At 43.5% G+C, this 14,416-nt stretch overlaps 1 protein-coding gene across 1 annotated transcript in view; it reads left to right on the top strand.

Moving 5' to 3' along the window:
* Positions 1 to 4,950: 4,950 nt before the first annotated feature.
* Positions 4,951 to 14,416, top strand: part of LOC143277550 (adenylate cyclase type 6-like) — a 64,487-nt gene continuing 55,021 nt past the window's right edge. The window contains 2 exon segments of the mRNA XM_076582435.1: positions 4,951 to 4,968; positions 14,068 to 14,313. Of these exon segments, the coding sequence (XP_076438550.1) occupies positions 4,951 to 4,968; positions 14,068 to 14,313 (264 nt within the window).

Consider the following 14,416-nt stretch of genomic DNA (forward strand, 5'->3'; position numbering starts at 1 on the left):
AACCAAACTCGGACTTTGCCGAGCTCGAACTGACCCTCCCCAATAGGGTCACACATGCTGAATCAGTCCCTCAGGCAACTTTGTCACCCTTAACCCTCCTACGGTCAGGTGACTCTAACTCCAGAACCACAAGGCGACTCAGAGTGCCAGAAATGGCTCAGGAGTGGCTTAATAAGCCAGCCCGCACCGTCAGGGGTGCTGCTTCCATCCCTCCTCCAGGCAGGGAGTCCCTCTCTGCCCCAGGCGCTTTTGCCCCAGGCAAGTTCCTTAAAGATCCCTCCAAGGGAGGAGTGTGGTCCTGGTACACACAGGACCACCCTGCCTACAGGGAAGCAGAGCCCTCCGCGCAGGACAGGATGTTGGTCTCACAGCGCACCACCTTCCCCACCTCAGCTACTCTTCCCTTTAAGACATTTACAGAGTGGGACAAACTGGCCCGCCGCTGCCTCCTCGAGGTTTCCACGGCTTATACCTTCTTTGACGCGTTCCTCCACAGAGCCAATGAGCTGTGGGAACGACGTCCAGTTCAGCAGGACACGGAGTCTCCTTCCTCTGGCCTGCCTGGCCTCTTCTCAGACCCGAGGTTAAACACTTTTGGCAATCGAGTAGCGTCTGGTCTCACGGCAGCTGCAGACGCAGCTACCAGCCTTCACTTCAATACGGTGCTAGCGCGGCGGGATGCTGTTCTCCGCCTCTCTAACATTCCAGTAGAGGAGAGGGCTGCCCTGCGGTCCATCCCAGCACAGCAGCACTCCCTCTTCGGCCAGTATGCGCCGCATTTTGTCAGCCACAGGGCAGAGACAAACCGGGAGGTGGCCTCATATTTAGCCCAATCCTCCCAGGGGCGCCAGGGTTCTATGCCATTGAAGAGACCCGCCACCAGGGCTCCTCCATATACCTCGCCTCCTAAGTCAAAGCGGCGTGCTCAGAATCAGCGGCAGAGGAACAAACCACCTCATGGCCGTCCAAGCCGTCCGGCCATGCCCAAGGCCAGAAGGCAGCACCCCCAATGACTGGGCCCCGATTCAGCACCGCCAGTCGTTCAGCCCCTCCAAGTAGGAAACTTGTCCCGGCACGCTCATCAGTGGCGTGCTCTGGGACTCAACGACTGGATTGTGTCGGTGCTAGAGTCGGGGTACATGCTCCCTTGGGTGGGGGACCGCCCCCCTCTAAGATCCACTCCTCCTCCTTATGTGCCCAGCTCGATGGAGCAGGAGAGCGTCTTAGAGAAAGAGATATCGCACCTACTCCTCATAGGGGCGATATCTCAACTCTCGGACCCGGGCCCCGGTTTTTACGGCCGGTTGTTCGTGATTCCAAAAATCTCTGGAGGGTGGAGACCAGTCCTGGACTTGTCCCCCCTCAACAGATTCCTCCCCAAGATGAAATTCAAGATGGACACACAGGCACAGATTCGGGAGACAATGCAACGGGGAGATTGGGCGACGTCCATCGATCTGAAAGATGCTTATTTCCATATCCTCATCCACCCGGCATCCCGCCGGTACCTGAGGTTCGTGTGGAGGGACAGAGTGTTCCAGTTCTCTGTCCTCCCATTTGGTCTGTCCCTTGCCCCTTTCCTGTTTACCAAGGTGGTGCGGGAATTGGTGTCAATCGTCCGGTCGGAGTCCATTCGGCTCTGTGTGTACCTGGACGACCGGCTTATTCTGGCCCAGTCACAGGCTCTGTGCCAGAGTCATACAGCCAGACTTCTAGACCTGTGCTCCCAACTGGGCTTCATCACGAACCAGGAGAAATGCGATCTGTCCCCGAGCCAGTCCTTCGACTTCTTAGGGATGAGATTCGACACGCGGTCCATGATAGTCTCTCCGACGCCAGATCGGTGGGACCGTCTGGCAGGCCTCCTCAACCACTTGCGCCATTCCTCCCAAGCAACAGCGCGGACACTTTCTTCCCTCCTGGGCATGATGGAGTCCATGGCACCTCTCATCCCTCTGGGCAGGGTTCTCAAGCGCCCTCTTCAGAGGGCACTCAGGCTACGGTGGTCCCAGAGCACTCAGCCATGGGATACCTGGATATGTCTGGGCGAGTGGTTCCTCGAGGTGACATCAGAGTGGTTAACCACCCCTCTTCTGACACAGGGGGTGCCCATAGCCCATCCTACTCTTCAGGTGGCACTATTCACAGACGCCTCCTCCATGGGCTGGGGAGCCCACATGGACTCACTCCATGCAGCAGGGACTTGGTCCCCGGAGGAGCGCCTATGCCACATCAATGTTCTGGAACTGGAAGCAGTTCGCAGGGCTCTCCAGCACTTCATAGCGGAGGCCAAAGGCAAGACCATTTGCTTGTTCACGGACAATACAACAGTCGCATGTTACGTGAACAAAGGGTGGGGAGCGCACTCGGCAGACCTCTCTCTGCGGACCGAGGCTCTCCTCCGTTGGTGCCACAGCAAGGGCATTGCACTTTCAGCGAGACACATAGCAGGGAAAGACAACATTTTGGCAGATGCTCTCAGCAGGTCCAAGAGTGTCATACACACAGAGTGGACCCTGGACAAGGACACCCTGCAAGGAGTGTGGGAACAGTGGTTCCGGCCGATGGTGGACCTGTTTGCGACAAGGTTCAGCAAGAGACTTCCCACTTACGTCTCTCCAGTCGCCGACCCAGAAGCATGGGCAGTGGATGCTCTCTCTCTAGACTGGAGCAGTCTGATTGCCTACGCGTTTCCTCCCTTTCCAATCCTGTCCAAGGTGATACGGAAAGCCAGGTTGGAACGCCCGCAGATGATCCTCATTGCGCCAAAATGGCCAGCCCAGCCCTGGTTTCCGGTCCTTCAGTCCCTGACACATGTTCCACCACTGGAACTGGAAACCAAACCTCATCTGCTGAGGCAGCCTCGTTCGGGCATTCCTCACTCCAATCCTCAAATGCTCCACCTGCACGCGTGACTGCTGTGCGGGCGGATCTGTCAGCATAACCATTGAAGTCTTCCACCCCTCGGTCAGCCTCTGTGTCGGCCGCGCTGACCAAGGGGGGTGCCTCCTCCGACCTCCTCTCCATAGTCTCCAAAGCCAGGAGGGAGGGAACACAGACTTTGTATGACTTTTGATGGAAGAAATGGCTGAGTTGGTGTACAGCTCAGAACATTCCCCCTACTAACCCTACGAGCATGCAGCTGGCCAACTTTCTGGCTCACTGCTCCTCGGTTCTCAACCTGTCTGCTAGTTCTGTGAGAGGGTACAGGTCTGCCATTTGTACCACTATCAAACAGCTAGGTGGTCCCGCTTTTGAAGCTGATTTCCTGCTCAGAGAAGTGGCTAGGGGCGCCTCTCTGAAGGAAGCTAGGAATCCCAGAAGAGTGCCCCTCTGGGACTTGTTCCTGGTGCTGGATTTCATTCGAAAACAGCCCTTTGAGCCATTGGGGACTATTCCTTTTGACCTGCTCACTCTCAAGACCACTTTCCTTCTGTTGCTGGCCACGGGCCGTCGTAGAAGTGAGATTCATGGTCTTAGTGGTATGCCACAAGATCTAGCATTCCACAGAGATGGTTCCATCACTCTTCGTTTCCTTCCACAGTTTCTGGCTAAGAACCAAGACCCCGAGGTCCCTTCCCCCTCTCTGAGGGTCAGACCTTTGTCTGATATTCTGGCACAAGATGATGAAGATAGGCATCTCTGCCCCGTTCGGTGCCTCAAATACTATTGCAATAGGTCTCGCCAAAGGCGTTCTTCTCAGAGGCACCTTCTCATCTCCCTCAATGAGAATTACAAGAAAGATATCGCTGCAGGCACCATTTCCCGCTGGGTTTCCCAAGTCATTCGTAGAGCCTACTCTCATGCACACAAGGATCTCAGTTGTCTTAATCCCAGAACACACGAAGTGCGGGCCATAGCTACTTCGGCTGCTTTCCAGCACTCGGTACCACTGCAGCATGTCTTGGAGGCAGCCTTCTGGCGGTCGGAGAATCCCTTCATCAACTTCTACCTCCGGGATTCCGTATGACCAGGGCTGACGGTTCCAAGGGGATTTCCTTTGTCGCGGCTAACACTGCCGTCTCAGTTTCAAGGGCTCCCCATACGAAGCAGTAGGCGTTGCCCTCCTCCATTTGCTTTAAATTCTGCATCAGTTTGACATGGTACAGTATATGACACCAAAAGGAGGAGTTTGTATTATACTCCATGTTTGGTGTTTACATATACTTACCATGTCAAACTCGAATGCCCGCCCGTCCGTCCCCGCGTCTCCGCCGTGGTTCTCATGGGGCATTTTCATTCATGGCCACGGAATGATTCAGCGCTTATAGCTGTTAGAGGCGTTTGATTGGCTAAGAGCGGGCCAGACTAAGAGGGGCGTCTTTTCACTGTTAGCCGCGCGAAATTTGGCCAAACAGAGCAAACCATAGGCCTAGTTTGCATCAGTTTGACATGGTAAGTATATGTAAACACCAAACATGGAGTATAATACAAACTCCTCCTTTTTGTTGTTGGATGCATTGATTTTGGAATAAGGACTGATAGGGTTTGTTGGTTTTGTATCGGTCAGCAGTCATTGATGCATACAATTTTTAAATGACCCATTGATTTGGCAGCCACCTGATCACTTGATATTATTTTTTCATAAAACTGGTCATGCTGAAAGGGCTTTTGTAGATTTATCCTATTCAACTGCAGAACAATCATGATTACAGTTTCAAAAATTATAGAATATAAATATAATCCTTATTGTTCTTACTCTGTAGTTTGATGTCAAGCAAATGAACACTGTTAAACAAAATCAAAACTGAGCTGGGAAACAAATGAGGTACATTTACACAATGGCATCATCGCTTGCATATTGTGAACTGTGGCAGAATGAAGTGCAAAATGTCATTGTTCCAAATATATTTAAAGTGCAAATTGTTTTTTGCCCCCGCTGGACTCCACAACTGAGGATAGCTTCGATATATGCAGAGCATTTGGCTGTAAGAATTCATCATCCTTATCATGGAGCATGACGCCAAAGTGAGCTGCACAATGTCGAAAAATACCAAAATTAATGAGTGTTCAGAACAGTTGCTCTCTCTTCCATTCTGCACTCTTCTGAATCTGCGAGTTTTCTTCAGCTGCCGCATTTACTTATTGATGTTATGCACGTGTGCAGACCTTTTGGGTAAAATAAAGAATCAAACTTTTACATGCATAACTGTTTTTATTACATTTAGGGTATGTTCGTGCTTCCATAACATTATCTAACAAGAGAGGCAAGGCCTTCAGGACTCAGTTGTGATACACTTAAAAAAAAAAAAAAATCTAATCGTCAAAATGTGTTCTGTATTTGTTATTATAAAGCTTCGCGTTTACCCCGCGTGTTCGGGTGAGAAGAAACTGCCTTATCCATTACACTATCGTGGCTCCTTAACTGACGTTCTAAAATTTAACATTTGAACATACTTTTTTAAAGGGCGATAAATCAGTTGCGGTATTCGCAGTGAGAACGCTGTTTGAATCATATTATTCTGGTGTATCTTGGGCATTCAAAAAATCTTTAAGGGCAATAAAAAATTCTTTTTAATGGCAATCACACTGCAACATTTAGCCGTTTTCACTAGATCTAGATAGATGTACAAGTTTAGTTACACTTGCCGGGAATGTAGTACAACACGGTTGATTCAATTTCTCTTTTATGTTCATTCTAGTTTTATAGTTTTAAAGTTGATATGAAAATTGAGTATTTTGTTAAACTAATAACATGTAGAGCCAAGTACAAGTACTTCTAAACGTCGTAAGAAGTGAAAAGGACTTAATTTTGAGAAAAGTCAAGACCGGAAATTTTTTCGTTTCATCGTGATCAGTTCAAGGGTATTAACTCGCATGGTTTACAATTTTTAACTGTGAATTCCGACTGATTCTGTGGATATTTTTATGACAGTTTGGGGCATAATCCAGTAAGTGATGAGGCGTTCACAAATCTTTCTTTGAATAAATATTTAACGGTCTTCTCCAACTTTCCATCACATGTTATCGTGTATTGTCCATTGAATATAGGATTGAACCGGCAGGTCAACAACTTGAAACAAAATGGCGTCGTTCGCGTTCACAAAGAATATGAGCACGCGCTTTGAATGTGTATAAGTATGTGTACGCAGTTGATTTTTGCCCATGACCTTCAGGGCTCAGCCAACAGATCTGCAAAGTCCACTCGTCGTATTGATTTTAGTATTTTCCGAAAAAGACCACTTGGGCGAATGAACATATTGAAAGCCCTGTACACTGAGAGTAAAACACACAAGCTTTTTTATGTATTGAGTATAATTTCAAAATGTAATGTTTAAGATGAGAAAGATCAGTTTAAAGCAAATTAAGTTGTCCTAGCATTAATTACAGAGTGATTTACTTTTTTTTGCTATCTGCACCAAAACGTTTGCAAATAAATAAAACTTCCATGCTTTGCAAAAGAAGTTCCTGTTTGAACAAAAAATGATAATAATGACTGCTCTTGTTGTTGGGCCAGAATATCAGATCAAAGTGCCAAGTTTAGAGAATACAAAAAATATAAATATAACAGTAAATGCAGTTTGCATATAATTAGGCTTCATTTTTTATTTTTTGTGCCCATCCCAGAGGTGCAATATTGTTTTAAACAAGATGCCTGGAAAGAACTGAATTTTTCCTATTTTTATGCCAAATTTGGTGCCAGCTGACAAAGTATTTGCAGAGAAAATGTCAATGTTAAAGTTTACCACGGACACATACACACACACACACACACACACACAGACAACCGAACACCAGGTTAAAACATAGAGTCACTTTGTTTACACAAGTGAGTCAAAAAGTGTGCTCATTCTTATTCCTGTGTATACACAAGAACAGAATTAAACAGGTCTGCAAATTATGCTACTATATATGTGATACTTCAGGAAATAATGAGACATTTTGCATCTGTGTAGATTTGGATTTCCACAAAGCAGATGGAAGTGCTTTCCAAAAGCAATTGTACTAGAGTAACACAAGTGACAATTACTCTGTGGATCTGATGTTTTTCAGCTGTACTGCCTTGCTTTTGTTTCTTTAATAAACGTTTGCTATCCACAGCAGTCAACAGAGATCAGTGTTTCAGCATTGCAGAATAAAGTTATATAATGACTGTAGTATCTCCCATGTTTAACATGATGCAGCAAACGTTAGCACATTCATCATCTCTACACACACACACACACACACACACACACATATATATATATATATATATTATTTTTTTTTTTCTTTTCTTTTCTTTTTTTTCTGACCCATTAATTTTGAAATTGACCTATTATTTTGTGTTGAACTAGTCAAATGTCCCATGGTGTCCTGAACCAAACTTAAACAAGGTAGGACATGAAGAAAAGGAGAAAGTTATAAAGGCAGACATACTTTCTGTGTTCCCATTACATCTCCTCAGCAGATATATTGAACATATTTTTAAAATCTACATTTTTAAGAAAAATGTTTCCAGTGATGTACTTCAAATTTTGTGGCTTCCATTTTTGGCCAAAATTAAAAGATGAAACAAAACGTTGAGATCATATACTATATTACAAATTACACTGTTTATAATTTTACCATTGCAATGTAATGCATTGAAATGATTTTTATCAAGAGTTACTTGAAAACCAGATGGCTAGGTCTCAATTTGTCCCTGGAGAGAGCAATCTGAATTTCACACTAAGAACTTTGCTTTGAAAAAATACAGTACAATACAATACACAATACAATACAATGTAATGCAATGCAATGCAGTGCAACGCTACGCAATGCAATACAATGCATGCAATACAACACAACACAATGCAAGACAATACAATACAATACAACACGACACAATACAATACACCTTGACTTGTTCTATTTGTGACTGCACAGGTTTTGTTGAGAACAGATCAGAAGAAAACTAACTCTTAAATCCTTTCTAACAGGTTGGAGTGGTTTTCCGATAGTAGAATCATATCTTGACATCAAATTCTATTATCCATGTCTTTGAAAGAACACACACAGATACTGTCATTAGGCAAAATAAGGTCTTTATCACCAGCATCCTGCTAAGTCTTTCGTTGTGTCAAATAATTTCCCCATACATAATGGAAAAACTAAAAAAACTATAAAGAAAATGTTTAATTACTTTCCAATACAAAAATTGAGTGAAACCCAGTGATGATTAACTGATGATGAATAAAACCTCGTCCTCAATGATCTGTTGTACCCTGTTCTGTGAAGGGCTTCCCTGCATGATGTTCACTGAACACACCGTGACATTGCTCTTACCTGCTCTCTGTTCGAATGTGTGTATTTTACTTTATTATGTCCAGGATTTCTCTCTCTCTCTCTCTCTCTCTCTCTCTCTCTCTCTATATATATATATATATATATAGGGGGGAGGGGGGGGGAGGGAAGGAAGAACATTAACATGAACTGATGAAGCAGGAACCTTTCACCAAAACAAAAAACTCCACCCTTACCCATGTTCATTGGGGGATGGAGGGGGGTGGGCTGAACTTCAAGAAATTAGTTCACTCAGGCCTCAGTGACTTAATTGTCTAAATATAAAGGCAGCTGGGGAGTCGGTACGTAAAAGAGGCAGAGGAGAGAAGGGCATTCCAGATATGGCTAGCTGAGGGGAAGAACGAATGCATACATGAGCGTTGGTACTGGAGTGCGAAATTACAAAAGTTTCCCAGGCTGGCTGTATGGTGTCATTAGCAATCAGGTGAATCTGGGCTTTTATTTTTTGCTCAGATTATTCATATATGCCATGAAGAGGATGGGGTCAAGCACTGAAAGAAGGATTTTGGAACCGGATCTACCCGTGAAAACGGAGTATGGCTGCCAACATAGCAGGGTAAAAACGGTCATACACGTAAAAGCCCACTCGTGTGAGCATATTGGGTATTGCAGCCCACAAACGAAGAAGAAGGAACCAGATCTACCGCAAGACTCAAAACGGGGGGGGTACCCGTTATGCCGCCGTCCCGCTATGCCGCCGACCCATTATGCCGCCGTCCCGCTATTCGATGATTTTTTAACAACCTTTTCTCGGCTGTTTATGAACCAATCTTAGTAAAATTTGGATCAAAGCTCGGGGGCTATGATGTCTACCGAATGTATGAGTTGAGACCCATTTGCGCCATTTGTGACGTCACAGTGGCGCAAATTGCCAAAATTTTGATCACTAATATCTCTGCTGTTTATCAACGGATTTCCTCCAAATTTCAGTTATGTGTTCATTATACTAGGGACTATAAACGGTATAAGTAATAAGCTCACGATGACGTAAATCATGTTCTATTTTTAGAATGCGCAGTTCTCTACGCAAACAAGCTTTTCTCAGCTGTTTATGAACCGATCTTTACGAAATTTGAAACAAAGGTCGTAGCCTATGAGGATTCGCGAATGCATACGTTTGGACCCAGTTGCGCCATTTGTGACGTTACTGTGACCCAAATGTCAAATAAAAAGGGAGATTATTAGTATGGCTTGCCCATCTTATTTTGTCTTTTTTGTGACAAAAGACAATCCGTAAACGGGTCGGCACAACGGGTCGGCGGCACAACGATAGGCCCTACGTGTTAGCAAATGAAGCAATCATTTGACAGTGACTGCTACCCAAATTTGGTTTTATGGACAATCTGGGTGTTAATATTAATATGCGAAATTTTGAAAGTTTGAAGAGCACGTCAAACGCCTTGTATACTTTTGATTAGTGGTTGTTTACTGTCGTCGTCGTCTGATCGGCTGCACCAGTGTGAAAACGGTGATTGCTAACCAGCTTGTGCCTCAGAATCTTTATATGGAAACAACTAATAAAACAGTTGGCAATAAGGAATGTGGCTGTTTTATGATTTACAAATTGTTTATTCTACAATCCATTTTTATATGTTTTTTATGGCATAACTTCTGAGTAGATTGAACAGCAGACAGGCCCGACCTCAAATCAAATATTAGATTTTGGAATTCTCAGGGTTTTCACTTTACTTGGAATATTCTGACAATGCGGCTGGATCCAGATGTATTAGAAATGGAAAAAAGGCGGAGGGAGGGGGGGGGGGAGGCGGGGGGGGGGGGGGGGGTATTTAGGGGCTGTATTGCTCTTTGGTATCAACACACAAGCGTGGGTGGACGAAGGGTCACCACAAGTTGTGTTCTTTCGTATACAGCACAGAGAAAGGGATAAAAACACTGAGTCTCGTTAACACCTTTGTTGCCAGGGAAGCCGTTACAGGGAGAGATCTGAGAAACAGTTTCCATTGACTAAACAGTCTTAACTTGCCCGAACAGGTGAGCATTTAGCATGGTATAATGCAATACAAATGAGTCTTTTTATGTACTATCGCATTGCTCTGCTTCGTGTAGATTTCAAAGAAGAAGTCAACAGAGTGATTTCAATTTTAATCTGAATTAATTTAACCAATGAAAAAAGACGTCAACGAAAAGCTCGGCCGGCCGGAAGTCATTGTTGTTTTGTTACCATCAGCCCGATTATCCAAAGCACACGCAAAAAACAACAACAAAACCATCTAGATTGATGAGGCATAGATTATGTTCTCTGCAATCACACCGAGGATGTAAGTACTTTAAACTTTAACAATATTTCTTTATTTCAGACTTTAGACCTTTGGTCCAAATGATGTAAATTTGTTGGTTTGTTAGCGGCAAGAACAGATCTACTGACCTCATCGATCTGACGTTTGACTGTCGCATCCAGATATTTAGTCTATTCAAAAGTAACAAAAATATTACATTTCAAAATGATATAATTCTGTGAACTTTAGTCCTGTTGTAGAGTCCGAAATTATTGCACCTATTTCAACGAAAATTTTCTAGTGTTTTGCAATGAAGACATATGAGAAATGACATGTTGCGTGTTGTCGACCCTTCTAATCATAAACAGGCACTATAATACGCGAAATGACCCATAACACGAACCCGAACGGACACTCGTCATCTCAAACCGCCGTGATTTTTGTTTACATATTTTCATGGTTTGCGGGACCTAAATCTTAAAGAGTAAGATGGCTGCACGTTACTTTATAAGTTTATTGACTGAATCAGCATCAAAACTAGGTAAAATAACGTCCCAAATAGAGTTTAGTTTAAAAAAAAAAAAATCTCACTAGAAATCGGTTACAAGATCTGCTAATGGTAATATCGTTTCATCTGCGCACAAAAATTGCCGGTAAAATAGGTCCATTAACTTAGGACGCTAATATAGGACTTTATCGAATATTTCTTTGCTTCAGAATTTTTACCTTTGGTCCAATGATGTAAATGTGTTGGTTTGTTATCAAGAATCAATCTGCTTACCTCATCTGCTTCAAAGTTTGACTGTTGCATCCTGATAATTAGTTTATTAAAAGTAACAATTTGATATGTTGTATTTCAAAATTTAATATGTTTCAAAATGAAATAGTTCGTGAGTTATGTGTGGTTATTTATAAGAGTCTGTCATTTTATTTTGAAAGATCCCTCATAACTGTATCACATTTCAAATTTGGTGTGATTGCACTGAAGGACAGCGGTCGTAGATCTGGATACAATGATGCATGATCGGTGACCTCAGAGACGTGGGTCTAATGATAACCAGAACATATTTATACATTAACTGTGAAAATAAAAGTTATCAAATTACCACTAAACAAAGTTCACACCCACACAAACACACACACACAAACACACACACACACACACACACCACGTTGATCTCATGCACACACAATTTCGTTTGAATGACCTTCAAACAGAAATACGCAGAAACACACAGTTGACGCGTATGTCGAAAACAAATTGTTGTCCGTCATTAGTCTAGCGTTTCACAGACCAGCTTCCATCCAATACACGTTAAATAATTATTTGTTTCTTCAACACCTTCCGGAATGTTTGAATCAAACTGGAGTTGGAACTTACCTTTGGTTGACCCTTTTCTTCTTACAATCAGTATGTTTTCTATTGTTGTAGATATGCTTGAATTTTTGTTTATACTAAATTTCAGTTGGCTGTTTGATATGTTTTTCCTGTCCACTTCTTTTCTCACAGTCTCAGTATTTTTCTGTCTGTCTGTCTGTCTCTCTCTGCCTGACTCTCTGTGCAGTCACGATGTTCATGTATTATGCATTCGTTGTATTTGTTGCAGGTCTTAGAATGAAACTTTTCAACAACTTTTCCCCCCTTCAGTTACTCTTGCCAGCAACCTGTGAAACCACAATAACATAGATTTGGAGAAAAAAAAGAGATCAGAATCCCTGTGTGGTTTTTCATTAATGCTCATTTCCGAGGAAAAATCGATTTCATTGTCTATTTACATACTTCGCATTTTATGGTATGACATATCAGAAACGTTGCAATATAACTGACAAGGATCTGCGACTGGTTAGCCCAGCTTCCATCACCAGCAGAGGTGTGTGTACCAAGCAATGGATTACTGAGTGTGGTCACGATGCAGGGCTGTTGTTCAGAGAACAAATTAAACCTGACTTGCCTGTTTACTTCTGTGGTGTGGCTACACACGATCAGAAAACAGATGTTAAATCCTTCCAGAGTCTCAGGGGTCTTTCTGGTGAAAAATCAGAGACTCATTGTTTCTTGCGGACCAAGAGCAAACCGCCTCCATTCATATCCATACAGGAAAGCGCTTCTAGATTTATAACATGCAAAATAACATCAAATATTGTCAGGATGCGAAAAAAGAAGTATACTCCCGGCCAACGCATTTCTACCACTAAGCTTACGTCATTCAGTGACGTGCATACACACCACACCAGCTTATCCACGTCTGACACTGGTCTCACTGTATATCCACACCACACATCGTTGAGGACACTACCTGGTGGTTATATTATTCATCAGACCTTTTCTGATCAATGCAGTAACTACCAGCCTTGTAATGACCAGATGAATCACAGGACCAAGTCTGTTTGCACTAAACAACAGCAAACATCAGAACAGTGCGCCCACCAGCTGTCCACTATTGACTCAGATAATCACCAACTTGTTTTTGAGGGCGACTTCAGCTCAAAGATTTCCGTCATTTGTGACCGAGACAGGTATCACCAGTATCCCCTAACTCAAAGCAGATTTTATGCTCAGCAACACAACCAGCGTCAATGTTTTCTTTTCCAAAACAACCAACAGGATACTCTTGCAAACCCAAACTGTGGTAATCGCCTCCAGCCTGACCAGGACAAATGTGACTACCCTGTTCTTCATCAAACCACCGACAGTCAACCTCTTCCTATGCGAAACGACGATAATCATGTGGTGCACAACGTCCCGTTTGTAAGACAAAATGATAATAATTGCACCTTTTCTGAACATGAGAACTATAACAATTCACTCCTTGGCCAAAACAGTAATCATGATTTTCATTTTGACCGAAACATTAAATTGCAATCTTTGCCCAACAGTCAACATCCAACTCCTAAACCAGAATGCTGCCAGAAGCAACAAAATATCTGTCCTCATTGCGGTACCAACCAGGCCAATGATGATGAGGACCGTTCTGGCATAAATGAATATCAACATACTAATTTCCACCGGAACTATTCTCACAAGTCGTTTTCTGATCAAAACAACTATCAGCAGTTAGATTCTGACAAAAACAAATATTACAACCATTCATACCCAGATGATTCTCATCAAATCAATTCTGACAAAGAAAGTAATCATCAGCAATATCATTTTGATAAGAATAGCTATCAGCAGCCCCATGTTCACCAGAAAAAACTTAAGCAAACTCATTTATGTCAACTCAGTTGTCAGGACGCCCATAGTCACCTAAATGTGCAGCCCTGCTGCAATCTGAACAATTATCAGCAAGTATGTGCCGACCAAAACCACTGTCAATATCCCCACTCAGACCAGAATATCTGTAAACAATCCCACTCTGACCAGAAGACCTGTCAACAGTCCCACTCTATTCAAAACACCTGTCACTGGTCACATTTCGACAAGATCAACAATCCAAACACTGATCTGAACAACCGTCAGCATTCCTCAGACGAAAACAGTTGCCAACAGTCTCCCTTTAACCAGAAATATCACCAAAAATCTGATTCTGACCAGAACAACCGTCAATATAACTTTTGTGGCCAGACCTGTGCTGACCAGTACGTCGACTCTGATGAAAAGGACTATCAAGACGTGAACACAGACCAGAATAACTGCCAGGGATCCAATTCTGATGACAGCAATGCCAAACCTGATTCTGAAATTGACAAAACGTTCTGTGATAATCTTTCCATGACTTCATCTGACCTGAGCAGCCAGGATCAGTCTTACGCTGAAAGTCTTCTCAAGACTCACCATGACCAGAGCATCCGGCAGCAGCGTGACTCTGATGTTGACAACATGACAGAGTGTGAACATGACACTGGAGAAGAGACCAGTTATTTTCATCTCACAGGTAGGGGGATCAGAGGTTCTTATGACTCTAGTAGACAGG

The sequence above is a fragment of the Babylonia areolata genome, chromosome 2, assembly GCF_041734735.1.
Source record: "Babylonia areolata isolate BAREFJ2019XMU chromosome 2, ASM4173473v1, whole genome shotgun sequence".
NCBI classification, from domain to species: domain Eukaryota; kingdom Metazoa; phylum Mollusca; class Gastropoda; order Neogastropoda; family Buccinidae; genus Babylonia; species Babylonia areolata.